We start from the raw sequence: 25,908 nt of genomic DNA on the forward strand, positions 1-25,908 counted from the left end.
TCACCCAAATCTCCCCTTTTTTCAATCTGAAGCCATTCCCTGTGTCCTGTCCCTCCATGCCTTGTCCCCAGTCCTTCTCCAGCTCTCCTGGAGCCCCTTTAGGCCCTACAAGGGCTTTGAGCTTTCCCTGGAGCCTTTTCTTCCAGGTGAACATTCCCAGCTCTCCAAGCCTGGCTCCAGAGCAGAGGGGCTCCAGCCCTGGGAGCAGCTGCATGGCCTCCTCTGGACTCTCTCCAGCAGCTCCAAGTCCTTCTGCTGTTGGGACCTAAGAGCTGGAGAAAGCTCTGCAGGGCGCAGAGGCAGAATCCCCCCCTCCCCTGCTGCCCACACTGAGGGACCAGCCCAGCACAGGGGGGTTCTGCGCTGTGAGTGCACCCAGAACATGGAAGGAAGGCTAAGGACACCTTCACTACAGGAGCAACAAAACCAACAGGGACAGAAAAGCTGAGTTTGGTCCACGAGCAAACCAGAAGTGCCTTATTGTACACAACAATTCCAAGAGTTTGGATTCCTTACCCTTGCAGCACCACCAGGAGCCTGTTGCTCTTCCCATCGCGGACCCCAAGGTTCTGCTGGGCCTCCAGGAGCCCGGCCAGGAAGCGCTGGAAGTGGGAGGCACTGAAACACTCCGGGCTGTCCATGGTCTGCCGATAAACAATCCACCTGAAGCACAGACAACGAGCAAAGGGTTCATGTGCTGGCACAGAACACTTCTGGTTTCTTCCTGTTTTCAAGCAACAGACCAAAATGAAGTTTGACAAGCCCAAAGATTTCACATCTCTCGTCATCTCATGGTGGTCTCGTTCCACGTCGCCACGTGGGGAAGGGGAATTTATTTGGCTTTCTATCATTTCCAGCATATGCACAGTTTTTATGTGGCTGTCCAAGGGATTTGTGGGTGTTTTTTGTTGTTGTTTTTTTTTTTTCAATAAAACAATGTTCACCAGCTTTTTTTCAAAGCTGTACATCATATGAGTAATTCTGATCGCTGGCAGTGATGCAGTAAAAAAAAAATTAGACAAATCCAATTCAAGACTCTGGGCATGAAAATATTTCACTGCAAAAATAGAAAGTAACAATGACATTTGCAGGAAAACATGAGGAGATGTGTTATTACACAGCCTTCAAAAGTCACCTTACATGTTTGCCCTATAACAGAACCACAAAACTGTCCTGAATCAACTTGATAAAATCAAGATATTGAGTTAAAAGTAAAAGAATAGTGCAGAACATGGCTAAGACTAAATGCTAAGGTCTTTGGCTGTAAGAATTAAAAGGATAAGATTTTTTTTTTTATTTTCCAGAAGTTCTATCAACACACAGAGTGGCAAATTCCCATAGCAGATTTATCTCATTGCCATACAACAGATGTCCATAATGTACCTCAAATCAGGCTAAATTAAAAACAACGCTGTGGCAAGGACTGTTAGTACAGACTTTTCTCAAAAAAACAAAAAAAAAAAAAAGCATATTAGAATCACTACAAATCAATAAATGGAAGCTCTTCACCACATGGAATAGGCCACACAGAAATCTCCTGTGCAGTTTTTCTGTCTAAATGTATCCATTTAAGGGCAAATCTACCTGGCAGTCTGAAATTAGGTTTAAAAAACCACCAAATGAAACAGTGATAATTTTTTTTTTGCCTTCATGCCAAGCTGTTTTTGGTGATCAGTGTAAGCAGAGCTGCACCAACCTCCCATGCTCCTTGGTAAAAGTGACAAGGAAAGAACACAGGTCGCTGGAACGGCAGCCTGGCAGCCCAGTGATGATGGTGATGATCACCTGCAACACAGGAACAGGGGCACGGGAAGTCTAAACACAGAATAATCACAGAAACACTGGTGCAGACACCAAAACGGCTGCTTTCTATGATTCATATAGACTTTTCTTTCTTTTTTAAAAATCCACAGTTAAACCAACCTTAAAAATCAGATTTTGAAACGTTCCTAAGGGTTTATTAATTTTCAGAATGGTCTCTGAACCAGATCCCAGCAATATTGCAAGGAAAGATTATATTCCTGTTGCTTTGGCTTTGTTTCCAGCAGATTTCAAAAGCTGGGAAGCTCCAAGGAAATATTTTCTCTGAAAATGCTATTTAAAGCGCACCTTAAACTGGACAATTGTTATTGCCCCTATAGAGAAAGGAGTGTTGTACAGATAATATCAGCAAATGTTAAATATCATGTGTTACCCCTATGCTATTTAAAGGACTTTTATGTTCCACAGAACAATTCAGCTAAATTATTCAGCAGTTCATAAAAACAAGCTGCTGCTTTAGGGCAAAGTCTCTCTGCACATTAGAGAAAACACTTCACTTAAAGATCTACACCTCATTTTCTGCCTCTATTTCAGCAGGTTGAAAGGCCATTTGCACTTCCAAAAGATTGTTTAAATGGAAAAGGATTAAGTATATAACCAGAAAAAAAAAGACAAAAAGCTGGTGGTAGTGGAGGAGGAGGCAGAGCATGGCTGAACATGATTAGTATTTTATTACAGTACAAGAGAACTACTGGCAGAATATCCCAAATATTCTATATGAGGGTTAGAAATTATTGTGGAGTTGTTTCCTTACCTTATCACCTTCTGCTTTGCTGTCAGAAATGGTTTCTGACTGTTGGAGAAGGACAGGAAGATGTGCTCTCATCACTGGCTTGGTACTGACGCTGCTGACTGTGAAGTGCTGCACAAACCTTCCAAAAATAAAATAAAATAAAATAAAATAATAGGTTTACTTCCTTACAATTGACAGCAAAAGATCTCATCCATATAAATAGCTGGGAAATTACTAAAACAAGAGTATGAAAAGGTCAAGCTAGAGAGGAAATAATTCATCTCAGAATAAAAACATCCTAGTGAAAAGATAGAATTATTTAAGAAACATTTTTAGATGGCTATCACATCTACCAAAACATTTTTGTCTCCTTTCTGACAGAATGAATCCCTTGAACACAAAAATAATTTCTCACCTCTCCAACCCTGGAATGGCAGCAGACAGTTTCAGCTCCCTGCATCTCTCCCCAGAAGCAAAAGACAAGGCATTGAAGAGTTTCTGGACACTGGAATGCCTAAAAGAAGGAAATGGATTCATTACTTAAAGGAGAAACCTAAAATTTTCTCTTCTTTAAACCACATGGGCTCATATTAAATGGCACAATAAAAAAATAATGTGAGTGTTGCGCTAAGAATGCACCATTTTTTAAAATTATTTCAACAATTAATTATTACCAAAAACAATAAATAACAACATTTTTCCGATTGCAGCTTCTGTGTAACTGCACTGCACTGGCAGGAACTTACAGCCTCTTTTGTTCCTCAGACAGGAATTCTTCTGGGACAACCTTTAAAGATAATCCTGAGTTTGTCTGGTTTTGCCATGAAGAGAAAACCTGGAATAAACCAGATCTATGCATGAGTGTCATAATTTTCCCAAATTTGCTGTGAATTTGTTTAGGAATTGGTTTTGCTCACCTAAAAAAACAGACACATTTTCACAAACCATTAAATATTGCACAATAAAGGTTTTTCTGCAAGAGAAGCTGTGGCTGCCCCATCCCTGAAGTGTCCAAGTGTTGGATGGGGCTTGGAGAAACCTGGGAGAGTGGGAGGCTCCCTGCCATGGCAGGGGGCTGGAAGGAGATGTGCCTTGAGGTCCCTTCCAGTTTTAGAACTCAAATCCACTGATCAGATTTTGCAGTCTTTTCTTTGGCTAGACTGGAAGTGCTTTGGGAATGCACTGAATGTTTTCCCTGATAAAAATGCAGGTGTTTATAACCCAAGTGCTCTACGGCAGGAACTGAATTCATTCAAGTCTCTTTGAAGCACTGCTGTAATTTTCATGAGGTGGGATTGCAGCAATCATTACTTGAAATTGGAGAAAAACTCTGTTCCCTCCCAAAAGAAAAGGAAACCCTTCGTTTCTCTAGGGAATGTTTTGGCTCACATCCAATTGCTCCAGCCAAGACACATTAATCTGAATGGCACTGGGAACCTAGAAATCAGATTCAGATGAATCACAAAGTCCTGTCAGTGTCTGGAATTTCCCTTCTTTTCTGAAGTAAAGGCAACAGCCATTGTCATTTTTCACAATAACTGTCTGCAAGACAAAACAACTGGGGGGGACACGACTGCTTTCCATTAAAAACTCAGCATCCCAAACACAAGGGTAGGAGATAAAAACCATCAAAATAAAATATACTTTTGATATTAACAAAGGCAATATTGCTCATGCAGAAGGATCCACACAACTAAAGAAACAACCACTTCAAAACACACAGAAGGGACTCAAAGAAATGCCTGGGAGGGATGGAAAAAAGGAATGGTCAAGGGAAATTTGTGTTCTGAAAGAGTCAAAGGGTTGGGGATAAAGTGAGAACATAGGTCAGGCTAACAAGTGTTAGAAATATAGAAATATATCAGGCCCAGAAGAAATAGATCAGGTCCTTTTGTATAACTTAAGGAAAGTTAAAAAAGAGCAGCTACGGCATCAAAGAAAAAAGTGAGAGAAATCAAAACATCCCAAAGCCTAAACAAATTTTCCTCCTGTACCCTTCAGAGTGAGGATGGGAAAGGCATCACCTCATCCTGCACAGCAGATTTCACCTCTGTGGGCTCAACATCTCAGTTTTTAACCAACCCAGATTTGGGTAACAGGGCAGTTACAATTCCCTATTTCCAGGAGGCTTGGAATAATCCAAGTATAGCTCCAGTGAGCGAGGTATCATGACAGATAATTGAGAAGAATAGAAGCAGCATCTAAATTTTAGTGAATCTCTGTAACCTGTGAGGCACACTTTTAGAAAGAATTTTGGAGGAAATCAATCAACACCTGAAGGTAAATACTGACACAATACAAAAATATATTTCCATGGTTTACACAATCAGGTACAGTCAATTTGATGAAGAGTTTTGTTCATGAGAGAACATCATGAAGACAAAAGATTTGTTTTATCTGCTTGAGCAAAGCAACTGGTGTGGTGCCAAATGAGAAACTTAAACTGCCCAAACTGAACCTCAGTGTGGAACTGTTCAGCTAAAAAAAAAAATTAACTCAAAGGAGGACAGGAATAAATAGCCCTGAGAAAAAGCAACAGAGGAAACAAATACCCTCATCTCAGATATTACAAAGAGTTTGGATATCTACAAAAACCAGATCAAAAGAAAAGCATTACAACTATCAGAAGAAAAAGGAACTTTTTACAGGCATAGATTGAAAAGAATGTGGTTTTGTTTTATTAGGCCAAATAAAGCAGAAAGAATAGGTCTGAGATTTGTGAGTATCTCGAGGATGTGTTCTGGTAGAGAAAAGAAAAATAAAACAGATATAGAAGTAGAATTAATAAAATAGGCTGAAAATTCAAATACAAACAAACAACAGATTGCCAACCATTCACAAAGTGGAACAGTGGGAAGAATTTAAACACTTAAGATAAAAGGAGGAGACATTTTATGGGACCATTAATACGACCAGTGGGGACTACTCACTGAGCTAGGTGGTCTTTTCCAACCCAGCATGATGAGCACATCCTAAAACCCTTGTGAAGTCCTAAATTCTCCAGGCTCATTTCCTCAAAAGCACCATTGTTATAAAGTTGGGTTTATTAAAAGCCTCTGCAGCACAATGCACGGAGCCAATCTACTCAGGGAATAATACAATGCCATATGGGAGACTTAAAAACTTTAACTCCACTTCCCCAAGGATCACGATCCAAATGTGTCTGACCACAAAACACACAATGGAACCTCTGCCACTCCATACAATCCCTGCAGCAAATTAGACACCAGAGCTACACTGAAATGCAGCTCAGAGAAGGAGATTTTAAAGTCCTGGCTGCCTTCAGAAGGCAAAGTGAAAGCACATGGGAGCATTAAACACAACGAGCAGCACCATCACTGGAAATCCATACTGAAATTCGAGTTTCTCACACATCCTAAACACACAGAGCAATTATGTGGCTTCTCCCCCACCCCAACCAAACTTTTTTCACTTTACCTGCGAATAAAAAGCTTTATAAATCTTTCTTTTGGGGAAAAGTGCAATCATCAGGAAGTTGTTCTGGGTGTGGAATTCAATGGGGAGATGAGGAAGCAGAGAACTTTTGAAGTCTATAAAGAGTGCAGCAACGATGCTGTTGGAATCCTGGAAAAGAAAGAAACAGGACACGTTAAAATTCACATTTTCTACTTTGCATGGCACAGGGATGGAGCAGGAGGGGTGGAGCACCCCTCAGATTCCCCTCTGCAGCTACTGGAGGAATCACAAGTTTAAAACAAAGGATGTGAGTCTGAGCAAGCGCTAAACTTTCATCCTGAAAACAAAGCTTAAACTTTAGTATCTTCTCTTGTCCACCCCAAAATCTAGACCCTTCCTCTGCTACTGCTTCAAACAACAAACTCTTTGTCTACATCCACATCTCCAACACAGACACCAGATGAAAAATTATTTAAATGCCACCTAAAAAGGTGACAAGAGAGGCTGAAGCCTTCAGGTTGTGTTTCCCTCAGAAGCACTAAACTCAAGTTCCATTTTTGCTCTGAAAAAAACACTGACTTGTTTTTCTTGGGTTATTTTTTAGTTTGTTTTGGGCCTTTTTTTTTTTTCCAGAGTGGTAGGAGATGTCCCATCCCTGGAAGTGCTCAAGGCTAAGGCTGGATGGGGCTTGGAGCAACCTGGCAAAGTGGAAGGTGTCCCTGCCCAAGGCAGGGGGTGGGACAAGATGGTTTTTAAGGTCCCTTCCAACCCAAATCATTCCATGATTGTGGAATCCAGGACAGGATTTTATATTCAAATCTGCAGGATGCTGAAGTGTTTTATATTCAAGCACTTCCCACTTATAACCCTTTTCACATCAAAGTTTTAGAAAATCAGAACAATTTAGAAGCAAGAAACATTTCTGGGAAATGGGAATTCAATTATGTAGGGCTCAAATCAGAATTTTAGTGGCATCCCCTTCACTTTCAACAGAAATGGGCAAAGAACTCACTGTACTCGTTGTTGAGAAGAAAAAGCTCAAGTTGGGGAACTGTTACATAAGAACTGGTATCAACTCAGAGACATTTGCAAACAGAATCTCTCTGCTTTGCTGACTGAGGGATTAAGCATAAAAATAATCCTCTCAAAGCCACTGAGGTCACTGAAGAACACACAAAAATATTCTCCTCAAAGAGAACAATTTCTTCTAAAAGAAAATGGCTTTTGGAAGAGAATCCACAGATACTGGATTCTGCAGGATGGCTTAGAGATTCCCTGAGAAGTGACTCCAAGGCCAACTCATCCACGCTGCTGTCAGCACGAGAAGTGTCCAACAAAATCTGCTCCTGGAAAACATTTTGGGCTCCACAAATTGAAAAAAGCTGAAAAGCAGCAGCAGCAGCAATAATCCCCACAGACACGAGGTTGAAAGGAGCCAGCTCCAAGTTTTACAAGATGTTAATGTCGTTGTGAATTCTAAATATTGCTTGGTGATATTTGTTCACTTGATGAATGGCCAGAATCTCCCCTGCCCTCCATGCATGACTCCTTGGGATTTCAGGAGTTCAGTGCTCAGTTCCTCACAGCACAGGAATCTGCAGCACATGCAGGAGCAGGAGCACAGATATTTTCAAGTTAAAAACAAGAATATCTCACAGGCATCATGCTAAACCTGCTAAAAAAACCTGCATTTTGCATCACTGCAAAATTTGCTTTTATTTTAATCAGAACAATAAGTTCTCCTTTTTCTTTTCTCGTTGCTGCAAGAACTTTTGGAAAGAGCGACCAACGATTCCCCTGCTTCTCCTGTCACTCCTTAACAGTTTCAAAACCCTCCACCCTCATATTCTGCCAAGTCAGTAGAACAATAATACACTCCCTGTCAAAGCTTAGCTTCACACAAAAATCTGGCATCATTTCAAGAATGATGGCCAGGTCCCAGAAATAGCAACTTTTATGAAAGTGAGTGTCTTGACTCAAACAATCAAAGGAAGGTCAGCGTTAAAATAGCTTCTTAAACGAGGGGCAATCAATATGATGTCCAAGAAAAGGCAGCTAAGGTAAGACTCTCTGAGCTGCTGTGTTTTCATCTCAATTGAATCACATTTTCATTGTATTTCCTGTATTGTGGGATGAAATCATCCAGCACAATGCTGCAGGAGGCCACTGAATAAATAGGGAATACTGTACCTGAACAAAAGGGAAACTAAAGGAAACTGATTTTTTTTTCCCCCAGTGTTTAGGAAACAGTAACCAACACAAATAACCTCTTTTCCAGCCTGAAGAAGTGATGGTTAACCCAGAGTTTCTGCCTCGAGGTGGACAGAGCTGAGTTGCCATCATTAACCTCTCAATTCCCACAAGCCTGAACACTGCTCTGGTGGCCAAGTGATTCAAATATATTTTTAATAAAAGGCAGCATTTCACCCTCCAAAACACCTTATGACTTCACCACACCTTGAACTCTTCTCTTTTTGTCCCTTCACACTGTGAGATGTTTGATGAATGTCGTGTTCTGTAATTTTTCTTTTAACAAAAAGCAGTTTTCACACTATTAACAGCACATTGCTAACTCCAGTACAAAATTCTCTCCTCCTTACTCACTAATTTCAGTTAATCAGCACCAAAACTGCAGTGATTTGCATCAGTTATTACAGCTGTACAGACACTTCAAACTGAAGCTGAAATCTAAACTTTGTACCAGGACCCAACAGAATCGCTGTTAAAAACTGATGTAAACTTTGTGACAGAAAGAAAAGACAAAACACTCACCCCATCATAGAGAGAAATGGAACTCATGTGGTTCTTGGAAATGGAAATGCTGCCGTGGTGGGGATCACAGAACAGAATTCCATCAGAAAAGAAATGCAATTTGCCTAGAATTTGAAGGAAAAAGGATTGTATGAGTATAAATCAATATTTCAGCTTCTCATGACTGTCTCTTCTTCCTGAGGAAGAAATCTATGTTCCTGCAGGATTTTGCTGTATTTAACAAGCAGTAAATTTGATTTGGGATAATATTTAGTGAAATTTATTTTATTTTTATTAAATAAAAGCATTTATTTTATTTGGGATAATATTTACAACCATTCAGTCTTTACTGGATCTCGTTACCAAGGGCAGGAATCATGACTATGACTGCATCTGAGTTCATCTGACCCCACAGAACCACTTACCATAAATATTCTGAGGCACTTTTTTTAAATTAAAAGCAAAAAAAATTCCATCCTGTCAAATTTCAAACTTCCAGAAATACAAAATTGACACAAGAACTTAAGTAAAGATTGCATGCAAAACAATTGAAAATTCAAACATTGTAACAAACTGAAGTGTATAAACATTTAAGTGGAAAGTTAAAACACTAAGTTTAAATTAAGCTTAAAAGAAATAACTTTAAGTTAACCTTTAAATTAAAATTTAAGTTATTAATTAATTTTTTTGAGCAGCCTGGGCTAGTGGAAGGTGTCCCTGCCCATGGCAAGGGGTTGGATCTAAATGTTCCTTAAGGTCCTTTCCAACCCAAACTATTCCATGAATTTTATGCATCTTTTACACCTCATAGTGCCAGACTACAGGGCTGCAACCTCAGCAGAGCCCAGATTTGAGAACAGCAAACTGGGGAACCAAATCAGCTTCACTGCCACATGCCACCCAAAAAAAAAAATCTCACACTCCTTGCAGTGTTTCATAATGGTCTTTACAGCACCTACTGGTAACTCAAGATTTAGCAAAACACTTAGCTGCAAAAATCACGAAAAAAGAAAGAAAAAAAGAAAGGGAAAAAAGAAAGGGAAAAAGTAAATTGTTTCTTTGGGGGCACACAGAGCCAGTTTTAACAATGCCAAAAAAAAAAAAAAAATCCAGCGTTCTCCAGTTATTTACTGAGTGAACAAGTGCCCACAGCACTGAATTGCAAAATAGCTGAACATCACACTCTGCATTAACCTCTTCTCTTTGAAATCTGATCAGTTAGAGCAAAAGCAGCTGCCCTTATGTGAGGGTTGCTGTTTAATCGCCCTGCACATCATTATTTCTCCTCCACACTCCACGGCAAAGACAATAAAGCTGAAGGTTCTCCTCTAAAGACTGGCAGCACCAAGCATTTAATGTCAGATATTCACCACCTCCTGCTGCACATCAGCATTGTGACAGCAACACCTTCCCTGTATAAAATATATATATATATAGAATATAAAAGTATTGTGCCCTTAAAAGCATCTATTAATTCAAGGCACAAGGAGGGAGGGAAATCTAACAATCCTATCAAATTGTTTTCACTCTTGTTCCTGGGATATTCATGTTTAAGTTCTTGAAGGAAAAGGCACCAAAAAAAGATGAATAATCCAAGATTGCTGCCAGGGATCTTGTGTCAGAAAGCTGTAACTGGATTGGATCTGAGAGGGACCAAAATCAGGCATTTTTCTGTACCACAGTGAGCAGCAGAGCTGACAAACTCTGAATTCCTGAGAGAAAATGACAGTGGCAGAAACCTGGAACATGTCAGCTCCGGGAGGAGGCTTTGAGAGGAATATTTGCCTTTTCCTCCTGAGCTGGGAGCCCGCAGCACTTCTGCAATGACCAATCTTTCCAAGCTCATGTTAATAAGAGACAGAAAAGGCAGAAAACCCCTGGCAGCTCTTCTCTCAAGGACAGGAGGAGCCAGCCTGTGCATGTTGTGAAGGTATGGGGAAAAGCCACCTCCCACCTGCCAGGTCTGCCCAACGCTCTGCAGGAATTCTCCTTTCAGGACTTTCAGGCAGAGAGTGGGGACAAAAGAACCAGACATGGAATTGAACACAAGAGACGTGGAAAGGCAAGTTGAAAGTTTAAGGTGATGGCACAGTTTGGCTCACCAGAGCGTGAATCCCAAAACCTCTCATTTTTAAAAACAAAAAAAACAAAAAACAAAAAAAAAAAAAAAAAAAAAAAAAAAAAAAAAAAAAAACAAACAAGCCAAAAAACCCCAACTGCATCTCACCTTCTGCAGGCATGGCCTGTGGATTGCTGGAACAGATATAAACTCCATCACCCCCAGTGAGTAAAGTGCCCAGGAAAGATTTGTCTTCCTAAACAGGAAAAAACAAACAGCACCATCACAGAGTGGATCAAGGACCAATCCAGGCAGGAACATTTTCTCCTGCTTTTGCTCCAAGAGAAAATATTTTATTTTCAAACAGCATCAAGAACTTATTTTAAAATAGTTTTTTCCTGCATGGATACAGAAGGACCAGGGAAAGAGAGCAAGGCAAGAGGATAGTTTTTAAAAGCCTTCTCCCCATTTTGGTTTTGCCAGCAGCTATGAAGTTACAAGTTATTGTCACAACCACAAGGCTGAGCTTTTTGTTTTTAGTTTGTCAATCTACTGAGCTAAAAGTATATTACATGAAAATAAATCTATTTATAATGAACATTCCTGGGAACCACAAATTGCACCACAAATGTGAAACTCATGTGATTTAAGATGTTTCCAGATTCCAAACTATTTTTTTTTCCTAGTGCTTAGAGTGTTTTCCTTTAGACATTAGCATGCTAATTAAGTTAAAAGAAAGTTGCATCAAGTTTTAGGGACTTTTGGAAACACATGAGCTCCATGAGTAATGTTTAGTGAGACTTCCATGAAATCATAGTTTTATTAGGACTCTTTTTGCTCTTGGATTTTATGATTCTTTGAAATAAAGAAACCCTCAAACTTTTACACACAATATATTATTTTGCATGTCAAAGTTTGAAAAAGACAGGGCAGAACAGGCAAGTCTTGCAGAAGAGAAGTAACAACATAATAAAAAGAGAGTCTGGTAGTAGCTCAAGTTTTTCAAATACTGGTTCATCAAAGTGTGACTTCTTTAGTTTAACAAAAATATTGAATTTTACCTTCAATACTTGCTGTGCCTTTTCCGACAGTTTCACATCACTGTCTTCAACCTGCAGCCAGAAACAGCTTCCATTTGAATTGTGATTTATACAAATAAAGCAAGTCTAACACTAAATAAAAAGCATTAAAGAAGTTTTGAGGCCAACAAGAACCTCAGGTACCAGAGACAGAAGAAACCCTGAGCCCAGAGTCTTTCAAAAACAATTTTGTGCTCCTAATACTGTATTACCGTGGGAGCAAAATAATTTCTTGCACCACATTCTCCCCATTAAATTGTTTTATAGACCAAAATATTAGATAGAAAGCATGCAGTTTTATTTTTTATTACTGTTCAAGCATTGTCATATTCTTTGGAATTCTCTCTCTCACACAGTGCAGTGCATCAGAAGTCTTGAATCAGACTTTGCTTTCTTTTGGGTTGATCTAAAATGCCCCACAATAAACAGAATTTTCAAAAGTCACACAGTGACTTTTCAACACTGTGCACTTCAAAAACAACCAGACCTTTAAAAAGATAAAAACCTGACAAGGTGCAAATGAAATTATTTAAAACTCCTGCTATGCATGGAGCCATCAGCTGGTTTCCACTTCATTTTTCACTTCTCATCCAAATCTAAACAGTCAGGGTATATTACAGCATTCTGTTTCAATGCTCCAGTTCCAGATTTTCCTTCAGACATGCCCGCTCCCAGACCGAGTTTTGGTCTGGGATGCACAGGTTTTAGCCTTATGGATGAGCTGAGCTGGGCTGTGTGCTCTCACTCACCAGCCAGGAAGCGAATCTCGGGATAGCTGCGGTCAGGATAACGTGCCTGGAGTCTGGATGGATGCTGCCATCTGCAGGGAACCCACGGGAAGCAAAGCAGTGGAATCAGGGAATTATTAAGGTCGGAAAAAACCTCCAAGATCACCAAATTCATCCTTTGACCTAATATCACCATGGCCACTAAACTAAAATCACCCACATACTTCAAAATGCCCAGTATGTGACTTTTACGACTTGAAATTTCTTTAGTAAATATTAAAATCTTATTGTTTTAAGGATTTCTGAGTGTGTAAATGAAGCTTTCACAGCAGAGTAACTCTCGGTCCTCTCATACACAGAGCTGCTACAGAGTTCCAAAGAAATCCTGATTTATTCTGATCTTTCCATGGCTTCTTCCTTTGCTCTTAGTGTTCCAAACCCATCAGAGTAACAGCAAAAACATCCAATGGAATTCCTTTGGCTTTCCCATCACGGCAAAGCCAAGAGAAGGACAAGAGTGGGGTCGAATTTTAGAATTTAAAGCACTCACCTTTTTCTTTGACCTGTATTTGTGATGTCAGGAAGGACTCTGAAAACACAACAGATCCCAAACATCCTCTTCCTGTGAGCAGGTCTGGAATGTCAAACACCATCATGGATGCCTGCAGCCATCCAGCATTTGGAGGGAAGAGAAAGCAGAACTTGAAATATTTCAATTGAAAAAGCAAAATTTGTATTTTTCAAACATTCTAAACCCCTATTTCTATATAGTGGTTAAACCCGAGATCATAAATCTATGTTAATGTTTTGTTCTGAATTCTGACTTCTTGTTAAACCTGATCCAGCATCTGAAATCTCTCTCATCTCTCCCCTTACACTTATATTCACATAAAAATCTCAGTGTGCCCCAGAAAAACAGACACTCAAGCTTTATTTTCTAATTAAATAAATAAATATTATTATTTCTTACCGTTTTGATCAAACTCAGGCTGTCCTCGTTATCTAATGGAGTAATTCTAGAACAACAATGATAATTAAATATTTAAAAGTTAGATCATCGTTCTGTGACTCCACAGCAGCCAAAAAAGCTGCTTTATTTTAAAATAAACACTTATTTGTGCAGGTCATTTCAGTCAATTAGTGTGGAGATTAAATAAGCACAAGTTTGTGATATCAACTAAGTTAAAAGCATTTTTAAAAGGAAACTCTTAATGAGCTCATGCTGCTTCTACTCATTAAGTTAATAAAAATTAGTCTCCCCAACTGCTTTTTATTCCTTTTAATGCTTTTAAGATTCCACAGAACTACAGATATGAAATCACTGAACTACCTCATACACAAAAGCATTTATCACATCTTGTATGAAATAATCAAACACAAGGGTTTTTGCAGGAGTTCCAAGAGGAGAAAAATTTATTTATTAGTGTATGAAAAGCACAAGAAGTTGTAAGATAGTGATACAAACCTGCCATGGTTGTTCACAGCCTGAATTTGAAAAGCGATCTTGGAGCTGTAGAATAGAAATTGTACGGGTGAAATGTGTGGTTTATCTTTTTAAATGGAAAAAATAAGCAGGAATAGACTTAAAGCAAAAGAAGTGATTAAGAGAACTGGAAAATTGAATAATTATAATGATTTTTAAAGGCTGAATGCATTATGAAGTCTTGAAATCTGACAGTCAGGCAAGCTCAGTTTAAAACTAATATTTTTCAGTTTATAATTGATATTTTACCCCCAGGGAAGCCAAATGAGCAAGGAGTAACTCTGGAAATACACACCGTAAAGTAGATTTCAGCTGTGCTAAGCCAAGGGTGTCTAACACAGACAGGAGCACCTGCTCTGCCACCTCCTTTGCCTGAAAAAAGGAAATAAAAGATTAAAACATCCTTTCCCATCCTCTCAAATCCCAGCAGCTGCAGGAGCACCCCTAAGACCAACAAGAGACACTAAACAGTAACACACTGATGCACCAGGCTAAAATTTGCTCTTTCACATTTCTCATTTTCCTTAATATGAGGTCAGGAAAATTCATGAGAAGATGGAAAACCAGCTGGAGATGGGTAAAATTAGACACACCTGGAAATCTCTCTTTAATTTTATTTTTTTTAAACAGAATTCAGAGCCTGGTTGGAGGCCAGGGTATGACCTTTGTGTTATCCCATTGAGCGAAACACGGGAATTCTTTTGGTTTTCTTTTTGGTTTGCACGTAAATCTCACACTGCAAGCAATCCAAATCAACAATTACAGAGAGAGAACAATTAAATTTCATTTACCAACTTCATTTACCTTGGATTCAGTGGAAGTTTTAGCATAGCACTCAATGCCAGCAAGCACAGCCTCTACAACAGCAGAATATATTTGCGACAACAGCGTACTGAAGAGAAATACAAACACAACATTTACTGGACAGGCAGAGTTTTCTTCCTCCTCTCTTTAAAGGAGCAGTTTTTCCTCTCATTGCACAACTCCCTTAATAATAAGGAAGGGGTCTTTGTTGGAATAAGTGGAGAAGTAGTTTTATAGTTAAGCTTTAAGCTTTTAATTTTCTGTTTAAGAAAATTAACTTAAAGCGAGGAAATTGCTCACATTACAGGATATTTTAGGGAAATAACTCTTGACATAAATGTGTCTGGTGTTTTTGGTAGTCAGGAATAAAAAAATCTGTTTTACTGTTGCCTTTTGCTGCAGTTGGGTTTAAGAATCACACCCTAAATGCAGGGTCTGGAGTGACAGAGGGAATGGCTTCACATTGACAGGGGGGAGGGATAGATGGGATTCTGGGAGGGAATTGCTCCCTGGGAGGGTGGGGAGGCCCTGGAATGGAATTCCCAGAGAAGCTGTGGCTGCCCCTGGATCCCTGGAAGTGTCCAAGAACCAGGCTGGACAGGGCTTGGAGCCACTTGGGCTAGTGGAAGGTGTCCCTGCTATCCCCTCCTCTCCTGGCAGAATACTGAAATGAGATGATCTTTAAAGATCTCTTCCAACCCAAACCATTCCATAATTTCATGAAATCTCCATCCCAGCTTCGTCCAATTCCCTTCTTAAAAGGGGACTGAAAGAATTGTACAGAAATAAACCAAAGTCAGGTGAAGCCAGGAGTGACTTTCAGCTACTGACACATTTACAGCTCCAGATCCACTGGGGAAAAAAACCCCACATGTGCCCAGCCAAGGAATATCAGCCTCTGTTTTCCTGCTAAATTACAACAAAAAGATGAGCAGACCAACAGAATCAGTCCCTACATTTTTAAGTTTTCTCATTACTCCACTGCCAATATTGAGGGAGGGAAGAGGGGGGAGGAAAGAGAAGGATACAGCTCTTAAGCCAAATGCAAAGCATTCCTGAAGGATGGGAAAAAAGCATCTGAAGACCCCAAACATGGAGAAACCTCAAAATACACCAAAAGCTTGTCTTTCATCATCCCCAACAGCAGCAAGTGATTTTTAAATGGAGCTTTCTCACTATTTTTTCATGTTTCTGGATTGTAATTTCCTGTGCTTTCATATGCACTTAGCATGTTTTCACTGCACCCAGCAAAGCAATGTAATTCCTTTATATTGTAATTCTTCCAGACTTTGTAACCATTCCTACTTTCCCTCAAATTCACATATATATTTGCAAGAAAACACCTCAGTGAGATGTCCTTTGTCTTATTCTTCTTCTCATTTTAACATTTTAAAGCTAGCAGTGGTGAAAAAAAAAAGAAAAAAACACAAGAAACCAGCACAGCATTTCTTCTGTGTTGCTTTTGAAGCATTTTCATAAAATAAAAGTAAAACCAAAAAATTTACCCTTCAATTTTCAAAGTTGGTTTATGCACTCCAGGCAATCACTACAGCCAAATTTGGAATGAATAGTGTTCATAAAATACTTTTTATTTCACTTTTTATAAAATATTGACAACTGTAAGAAGTAGGAGATAACTGCCAACTAAGCCGAAAATCATGAGTTCAGGTTTGTCAAAAAAAAAGCCAATTATATGACTGTTGTTGAAATTAGGTTATTTGAACCAATACAGGGATGCTTCCAAGAAAAAATACATTCTTTTTAGATTACTGCCTTTATCAACTCCTGCTTTGTTTAGAGCTTCTCTTGATTAAAATGTATTTAGTACCAAGGATTTTTGAAGGAGGACAAAAAATGTTTGAGGAATATGTAGACACAAGAAAAAATACCTGTTGGAGTTCAGTTTCCTCTAAAAAAAGGAAAATCTGCTGCTCAGTGCAATAATTCCCTTTTTATTTACCAAGAGTCAATAGTACTTAGTGTGACAGCACTGACACATCTTTAATATCTTTAATACCTTGCTACAGGTCGTGCAGCTTTGCAGAAGGAAAAACAGGCTCCTAAAATGATCCCAACTAATAAGGAGGACAAAATCTCTAAGGAAAAGTCTGGTTTATCAAGAGAGAGAGCAGGACCAAAGCAGATTATCTACTGTGTTCTCCAAGCTGGACAGGGATCTACAACATGCAGAGGAAGTGGACATCAACATGGATAAACAAAGGGGGATTTTGAGAAGGTTAAAATGTGCAGAAGCTTTGCAGCTTCCCAACTTTTGGGAAAAATCAAGTTTGATTGAACTTTAACACAGTGAATTTCTTCCCAAGTTTGAGTGTTCCCTGTTGGCATTTTCACTAAGCATCAGAAATCTTACACACTGTTAATTAAACTGGTCAAAAATTTATTTTTCTTCTATCTGTGCAAGATGCTACAGTGTGAGAGACTTTCCCCCCTTGCTTTACATGAAGTATCTTTAAAACTTATTCAAGTGACTGTTAAGATTATTTTTTACTACAATTTGAACAAAATTTACTAATATTTCCTTTCCTAACAACTCCTCATGCACTCACTGAAACTCCCCACAAGCATTTTGCCTTTGCAACCCTGTCCCATGCACATTATTCTGAATAAAAATGTCTCTGCAAATGCCAACAGCCACTAAAAGCAAGTTTCACCTACTGCCACGAGGTAGAAAGAGAGAAGAGTTAAGGAATAATATGAAAAAATTGTCAGCTTACACTTGCTCAGCTTGCTTGGGCATCTCATTGTCATTTCCTGCATTAAAACAAAAATTTAAAAAAAAAAACCAAAAATAAAAATTTAAAAAAAAAAGTTTGGTTTAAGCACTCTGAGAACATTTCTGCTGCACATCTTACATGGAATTTATCCAGGATTTTATACTACTAGGGCAAACACAGGCTGTAATTCCAATTTTCCAACCACCCTCTCTTCAGCTGTTCTGAGACCAGTATTTATATTGTATTTATATATTTATATATACGGGGTCAATTGTTATTATTATTATTATTATCATTATTTTCAAGATAACCCTTCATCCATGGACTCTTCCAGCCTTTAAAATACATAACAAAATGGTTTTTAAAAAATTGACATGGCTTGTTTTTATTTGGAAATACAGCTACTGTAACTCATTATACTGAGGATAAAAGATAGAAGTGAAAGAATTCCTTCAGCCTTTTAAAAATCCTCAGTTACTTGACAACTCTCAGTTTGAATTACTATATTTTGGAGACTGTTTTTTTATAAATCCATATGGAACATGGACTTAAATATTTGTTTAATACTTTAAAAAGCATCTGCCCACTGAGATCTGACAGATTTTCTGTTTAACACCCAGATCTGACAGATTTTACCCACAAAATCTGCTATGATTTCATGCACTGGCTACAGAATCTACCACTTATAAAGGAAGCAAAGCCTTTAATTGCTACAAATTTTTATGGAATCAGAGGTAATAGCTGCCTTGGTGAATTTAATGCACTTACCCAGGAAAGGAATGTGAGTGGCTCCAAAAAAATAGGTCCTTGAACAAGCCAGAGGTCCCTTTGGAGATACACACTGCACTACCTAGCAGTCAGTATTAATGAGATACAGAAGACATCAGTAAAACAAACTGGTGCAATAATTAACAATTAACTACGTTCCCCTTAAGTCTTCTAAGCACTGACAGACTACAGGAGTTTACAACACAGACGGAACTGGATTGTGAAAAAGCAACTTACGTTTTCAAAGGTCTATTTCACTTTTGACTCGACCTGAATGGTTGAAAGACTTTGGAAAGGAGATGAGCTCTGACTTGTGTTTTCAATTTCCTATGTCAACTGCTCTTTTCATGAAGAGGAAAGTGTGTCAGGTTCCCATAACTACGCTGGCACTTGGTCTTATTTACTATTTTCATGACACCCTATTAAAACAGTATCACCTGTACCTGTAAATAAACCACCTTTTTAAGAACAGCATCAGAATCTGAGGACAACAGAGGGAGCAAGTACATCGGAATAACACAGTACTTGCATTTTCAAAGGTATCAAATGGCATCTTATCGTTAACAAGGGAAGGGAAGACAGAATTGAAAGTGTTTTCACAGAAATCGTGTTAAGAGCAGCAAATGGAGGATGAGATTTCACCAAGATGCAAAACCACTCTTTTCTCAGGCTCTGCACACGTGATTCGTGCCCAGAAACCCCACATCCATCCATCCCTGAGGCAGCTGCACATGAAATGCTGACAAGCTCATCAACTCATGGCCTCACTCATGCTCTCACTCCAGCATGGCCTGTGCTCAGCCACATCCACCTGCCCAGGGCTCACACCACTCCCAGAGCCCCTGGAGGCAGCAGGGAGCTCTCTCCACACTCTACCTCTCTCCTCCTTCGCTGCCAAGTTGCCTTCTGGAGCCACCCAGGCCCTCCAGCCAGAGGATCCCAATTCCCTGGGGTCACCTGCCCAGGCACGGCCCCTGCGCTGCAGATGGACCTCAGCACATGTTTAACAACCCAGCTTTTACTTGGAAATGGAGACAAGTTAATCATGTTTAACAACCCAGCTTTTACTTGGATATAGAAACAAGTTAATCATGTTTAACAACCCAGCTTTCACTTGGATATAGAAACAAGTTAATCATGTTTAACAACCCAGCTTTTACTTGGATATAGAAACAAGTTAATCATGTTTAACAACCCAGCTTTTACTTGGATATAGAAACAAGTTAATCATGTTTAACAACCCAGCTTTTACTTGGATATAGAAACAAGTTAATCAATTTTAACATCCCAGCTTTTACTTGGAAATGGAGACAAGTTAATCTTTGCAACTTCATCAGAACAGTCCTGGAACTTTATGAAAGGCTTTTCAGAGTTTTGTCAATAGTTGTTGAAGCACACACTGGAATTTGGGTACATGGTGGTATATCCTAGGTTTATTCACAAAGGTGTTATCAAAAAAAAAAGTAGACTTTTTTTTGTTTCTTTTTAAAGAAATGGTTAAATAAATGTGATTAAAACAGAATCTGTGTGTCACAGTTAAGTGTATCACAGAAGGTTTTCACTTTGTGGTCAGTACACACACCCTCACAAACAGCATTTCCCTCTCTTCCATTCACTTACAGCAAAAGGTGTCTTTTTCCAGAGAATAAATTATTTTAACTCATTCAGCAGTCCCTGATTAAGAATCCAGTACAGTTTAACTTGGAAAGAGCAAGAAAAATCACATTTGTTCCTTAAACTGATGGATTGCTAAGGTGTTTTATGTTAAGAATTCAATATTTAACTCATGGAAGACAAGCACAAAAAATATACAAAGAGAAAGAGAATATACTTCAAAATTTCAGATAACTTCTCTAAAGCCTTACCATATGCTTGGCAGTGCTTCCACCAGGGCCAGTGTTTCGGACCAGATGTCCTTCAGATGGAAAATTAAAGTTCCCAGTGTTCAAGTTTTCCTTTGTGGAGTGGCTGCCAAACAGGACAAAGGGCTGACGGCTCGGGCTGAGGAGGAGAGAGGGAATCACCACCAAAATACTTGCAGGAAGTTTACAACCAACAAATGAAATCAAAGCTTTCAAGTGTGATAGACCAACTGCTGTATTTCTCACACTACGAAAAAAAAAAAATTACTAAAGCTGCACAAAGCTTCTCAGTGAAACGAGCAAGTTCTAAACAAAGAATCTTCTTGCATTTATAAAATGATAATTTCTTTCACATACAATGAACTTAGCTCAAGGTTGCTCCCAAATGCTCTTAGAAGATTCTTTTATCTTAAACTGCCTTGAAAAGCTGCTTGGTTTAAAATTCACCCCTTGAAAAGCCCTGAAATGACGGTGTTGGAAACAAACAAAACTATTTTGGGTTTAGTTCTGGCTTTGAGCCCAAGACTCAGCTGCAGAAGTCAAGGATTTTCTTTTCTTTAATGCAATGCAAACACCAGAAGATGCTGCCAGCAATAAAGAGCACTCTACTCCGCTGGTTTACTCCAAATACAGGAGAATGTGCAGAGAGGTTGAATTAGCTAAACAAACCTTGATTAGCTCACAACAGCAGAACGTGGATTTTGCAACAGAACCTTCAGCTAAACAGCAACTTTTGGTTAAAACTCTCCCACAGAGTCACAGGATGGTTTGGGTTGGAGGGAACCTTAAAGATCATCCCATTCCAACCCCTGCCACGGGCAGGGACACCTTCCACTATCCCAGGTTGTTCCAACCTTTTCCAGGGATGGAACAAGGAAGGAACTGATCATAATGCACAAAATTTCATGGTATATGTAAGAACTACAGCATTAAACCCTGGGAAAATTCAGCTTATCCTTCCAGGATGGGAAAGAATTTTGCACAGGTTTTTTTCAGTATGAGATTTGGTATATTGAGGTGATACCAAAAAAATGTTAAACATTATGGCATCAGGGATATGGAAATAAAATACTGAGGTAGTAGTGACACCAGAGGGAATAATGAGTAATAATAATAATGAGTAATAATTACCTGTTATCTGTTATATGGCTTGAGATCATGCCGTGGCTGAAATAACTTCTGAAGGGCTGTGAGGAATTGAAAACTAAAATTATTAAGAAGTACATGAACAGAAGCGTGAAATAGCCTATCATTAATTAAACCTGAATTATCCTTCTCAGAGAAAACTCCTGAAGCCTCAGAAAATACTTCCAACCTCCACAAACAAACCCAAACACCACGAAGTCTCTCATTAAACCATTAAATCATTGAATGATTTAGGTTGAGAGGGACCTTAAAGCCCATTTAGTTCCAAAGCCCTGCCATGGGCACGGACACCTTCCACCATCCCAGAGGAAGCAACAAAATGCTTCAAAAAAGCATCAAAAGGCTTCAAAATGCATCGAGAAAGCAATAAAATGCATCCAAAAAAGCAACAAAATGCTTGAAAACCCCCAGAAATGCTGTGCTGTTTTCTCCCATGCTCTGTGCTACCCCCTCAGTTATGTTTGAGGTTTGAGATGTGCAAATTCAACTTGTTAAGCCCTGCACATACCAGATTCCATCCAAATGCAAGTTAATCTACCTACAAATATCCCCTGTGCAGATATAAATTGAATTATCGGTGAGCAAACACTCGACTGAATTACCCCTGCAGTCCTGAGCCATCATACCATGGATTTTTTAAGGTGGGTGGTGACTTTAAAAAATCCAAAGCATGCATTTTTACCCCTCAAACATGAAAAGTGAGATGGGATAGGGGGAAAAAAAAAAAAACCCAAGTGAATGCTGAATAATTATTCCTTCTGCATGGATACTCGAGGATTGCTGAAGCAGGCCTACCTCCCCAGCCTGAGATTCTGAGAGCTCCAGAATGAAGGGGATTTCAGTGTCAAAATTAGCAAAAAAGTTGGTCCACTGGTGTTCAAAAATCATTAAATCCTAGAAGGAAAATATTTGACATTACTTCCCAAGGCAAGAGAAATGAAGGCAAAGGTGACATTTCACTGGAATACAGACTGCCCAATGAAACAATAAGCTCAGGAAAATAAATACATTTTAGAAGATAAGACTATTTTGCTGGATTTCAGGGTGTTTTTTTGTGTGGTGTGTGGTTTATATTTATTGTTTTCAGAAAATTTAAATCAATTTAACAACAACTTTCAGGTTGAAAACTTCAAATTGTAATAAATAGGTCTGCTCAGAGTGTAGAACAAGTCCCAGACATTAATCTCACTTCCATACAGAGAGGGGAAGTGAAATATCAGAGAGTGATTATTTAGACTGAGAGCCTTGTAAAAACTCTATAATATTTTAATTTTCATTATAGCAGTAGATTGAACAACCAAATTGGTGTGAACTACCAATATTTTATTAATAAAGGATAATCACCGCATGAATTTTGTACATATTAGATTGCTATCAAGCTAGAAACAGATTAAAAATTAATCTAATTAATTTTATTACATACCAATAATTATAAAATATATATACTATTAAAGTATAAATACTAATAAAATCTTATAATATAAAAATTATTATTAGAATATGTAATATATTATAATTCTATATAATCATTATATATAAAAGTAATTATGTACCAATAATTATAAATATATATATACTATTAAAGTATAAATACTAACATATTGTAAATATAAGTTTTAATTATAAATACTAATATTTCTACAATGGTTTCTCCTCTAGAACTGAGATCAGAGCATGGCAATAATGTGAGAATCCCTTTCCACTGTTTGTATTTCCCAAAGCATCAGGGCGGCCACTGAGTGTCACTGTTCCCCACTTAAAAGAGCCACAAAACATCTGAAAAATGCTTTATTTCTCCTGGAAGAATGGTTGTGTGCTCAAGGGGATTTTTTTAGCCCTCCTTGCTGCAAAAGGAGGATTAACACACAAAACCACAGCAACTTCATGTATTTTGTACATGGTTTAACGACATGAAGGAAAATTTTCAGAAGATTTTCAGTCAGTCATGAATTCATGGAAACCAAGACAAGCTCTTTTAGTGTTTTGCAGAGTTTGCGGTAGATTTAAGGGATGGGAGCAGACCCTGCAAGCAATAGCAGGCAGAGTGTGTGGTTTAAGGCCATGAACTTAATTAAAACCTAACAAAACGACAACACTTTTACTCTGTGGTTACACCGGGCAGGAGCTGAGGCAGAACATTTCACCTGCATTACCTCAAAAAGCAAATCCTCCAAGGACACAGGATCCATTTTGCTGTAGGTCTTCCACAAGTCAGCACTGACATCCATTAACTGAAAGAGATTTTAAAAACATTTCTGTGAAAAACACCACGAAGGAGGCCACAGATGCAGGTTTAAGCTGAGACAGGAACACTGCTCTAACAGTGCTCCTTAACTCTGATTTCACTAATATTTCCACTCTGATTTCACTAATATTTCCACTCTGTTACAAAAGACCTGACCAGTGAGGGTCTGAACTCTGTGCAAAGCTTTCTCTGCATCCTCCAAACAAGTCATTTCACAGTAATTGTTCAATTTAATAGCAAAGAACTCCATGAGCTGGTGCAGGCAAAAGGGCAAGATGAGTTTTCTGATTTAAGACAGCCAAGAGCCAATTCCAGGGTTAGTCATCCTGAGCATCTGCCAATACTTGCTCCAAGCTGATGCAAATTTAGGCTAAGACAGTTCAACTTTGCAATACTTTCTTCCAAGTAGCAGGATGATGCATATGGAAAATACTATTTAAAATATATTCTTAAGGGACACTTGTATCTAAATGATTCTGCATTTACAGGGTTCCCCATCACCCACTTAGTTAAAAATGCAACATTGGCTGGAATTTTCTTAACCCACTGCTTTACATTTATTCCAGGTACTCATGTAATAATGATTTCCTAGACCTCACTTCCATTCCATTCCTGTAAATACAGTAAATTTTCTAAATTAAAGCATCTTAAGCAACTCTGATTTATCCAGTAAAAAAGCAACTGCCATTAAAAGACTGGGAAAAATGCTGAATTATCATCCTTTAATTACATTCAAATCTAAGAGAACACACAGCACAGGGAAAATCTCAGAGGGAAAGTCTGAGCTAAAAATGCACCAAAAAAAACTCCCCTTTTAATAATGGCAGAAGAATAAATTTATAGATGATTTACAGTGATCCCAAATGACCACACAAACATGTAAAAAGTTAGGAATGTCACTTCCCATTTGAAATCCCCTCATGATTTCAAGGAGGAAGCAAGCAAGAACTCCAGCTGGAGCTGGCTGAACTGCCAGAGCCAACACGATTGCTCTTGAAAAAGGAATCCAAAAACATTCCCTGCTCCTTTTGAAGCATTCCAGAGTGCTTGGGGACAGCATCAGCTCCCTGGATCACACAGGAGAGGTTCTCTCTGTGCCACTGTGTCTGAACATTTTTTTCAGAGCCTCTACAGATTTGTGAAATGAACTGGGGTAATTAAAGGGCAGTTAAAGGCCCAAACAGCACAGGAGAAAATCTGAGAGGGAAAGGTCTGAGCTAAAAATTGCCAGTGAAATTTTCATTTACTCATTTCAGACATGGAGAAGGGCCACTGATTGCCCTCCCCAAAGATGCTCATCTGTTTGCACTCTGTGTTTAATGGTTTGGGCAGGCTCACACCACAAGGTGTTACAGTACCAGTGATGGAATGACAAAAACCCTGAAGAAAGCTTGAACTTTTCTTCCAGTGCTCAGAAAGGCACAGGAACTCACAGAGCATATTTCTGAGCAAGCATGTACAATTATAGATATGATGAGACTTTTAAAATGGCATTATTAATTCTCTGGAGGTTTTCCAGCTATCAGGAGTCAGACAAAAGCCCATTGTGGCTGTAAAAATGGAGGAGTGATAAGAAAAATGGGACATCTGCATTGCTGTGGCAGAGATTCAAGAAATGAAATCAAAGAAGCTTTAAACAAGGACAAAAATGCAAAGCTGTCATCTGCAAATGCTGTTCAGATCATGATTAATAAATGGGCAAATCAATGACATTATTTGCTCAGAGTGGAACAGCAAATCATTATTAAATATAGGAGCAATTAAATTCTGACTGTTGCCCTATTCAGCAGGGTATGAGGGACCCATGAATATAGAATGTCAGTGAGAGGAGATGCATCTCTTCAGTCAAAACCAGTGACCCAAGAATAGTATTTTCTTATTTTCTTATTTTCTGAGCTCATCTCAAGGTGTTCATCACTAACCAGCTCCTCCTGCTCTGCTCTTGAACATCTAGAACCCATCTAAAAAATTAGGGGTATAAAAGATTGGTTATTGGTAGAGGTTGCTCTAGAAGGAACAGAACGGGAAGGAAAAAGGAAAGGAAAAAAGTAAAAAGGAAAGGGAAAAAGAGAAGGGGGAAAGGGAAGGGGGGAAAGGGAAGGGGGAAAGGGAAGGGGGAAAGGGAAGGGAGAAAGGGAAGGGGGAAAGGGAAGGGGGAAAGGGAAGGGGGAAAGGGAAGGGGGAAAGGGAAGGGGGAAAGGGAAGGGGGAAAGGGAAGGGGGAAAGGAAAAGGGGAAAGGAAAAGGGGAAAGGGGAAAGGGGAAAGGGGAAAGGGGA

General features: G+C 38.9%; 1 protein-coding gene across 1 annotated transcript in view; it reads right to left on the reverse strand.

Moving 5' to 3' along the window:
* DNAAF9 (dynein axonemal assembly factor 9) overlaps positions 1 to 25,908 on the reverse strand; it is a 64,708-nt gene that overhangs the window by 15,760 nt on the left and 23,040 nt on the right. The window contains exons 7-27 of the mRNA XM_068189077.1: positions 23,540 to 23,617; positions 22,182 to 22,280; positions 21,372 to 21,427; positions 20,244 to 20,379; positions 18,379 to 18,460; positions 17,611 to 17,647; positions 14,876 to 14,963; positions 14,367 to 14,443; positions 14,054 to 14,098; positions 13,559 to 13,604; positions 13,139 to 13,250; positions 12,610 to 12,680; positions 11,843 to 11,893; positions 10,950 to 11,037; positions 8,744 to 8,847; positions 5,993 to 6,139; positions 3,301 to 3,389; positions 2,970 to 3,068; positions 2,576 to 2,693; positions 1,697 to 1,785; positions 517 to 663 (exon numbers count right to left, since the gene is read on the reverse strand). Of these exons, the coding sequence (XP_068045178.1) occupies positions 517 to 663; positions 1,697 to 1,785; positions 2,576 to 2,693; positions 2,970 to 3,068; positions 3,301 to 3,389; positions 5,993 to 6,139; positions 8,744 to 8,847; positions 10,950 to 11,037; positions 11,843 to 11,893; positions 12,610 to 12,680; positions 13,139 to 13,250; positions 13,559 to 13,604; positions 14,054 to 14,098; positions 14,367 to 14,443; positions 14,876 to 14,963; positions 17,611 to 17,647; positions 18,379 to 18,460; positions 20,244 to 20,379; positions 21,372 to 21,427; positions 22,182 to 22,280; positions 23,540 to 23,617 (1,859 nt within the window). The remainder of the gene's footprint in view (positions 1 to 516; positions 664 to 1,696; positions 1,786 to 2,575; positions 2,694 to 2,969; positions 3,069 to 3,300; positions 3,390 to 5,992; positions 6,140 to 8,743; positions 8,848 to 10,949; positions 11,038 to 11,842; positions 11,894 to 12,609; positions 12,681 to 13,138; positions 13,251 to 13,558; positions 13,605 to 14,053; positions 14,099 to 14,366; positions 14,444 to 14,875; positions 14,964 to 17,610; positions 17,648 to 18,378; positions 18,461 to 20,243; positions 20,380 to 21,371; positions 21,428 to 22,181; positions 22,281 to 23,539; positions 23,618 to 25,908) is intronic.

This window comes from Anomalospiza imberbis, chromosome 4 (genome assembly GCF_031753505.1).
Source record: "Anomalospiza imberbis isolate Cuckoo-Finch-1a 21T00152 chromosome 4, ASM3175350v1, whole genome shotgun sequence".
NCBI classification, from domain to species: Eukaryota; Metazoa; Chordata; class Aves; order Passeriformes; family Viduidae; genus Anomalospiza; species Anomalospiza imberbis.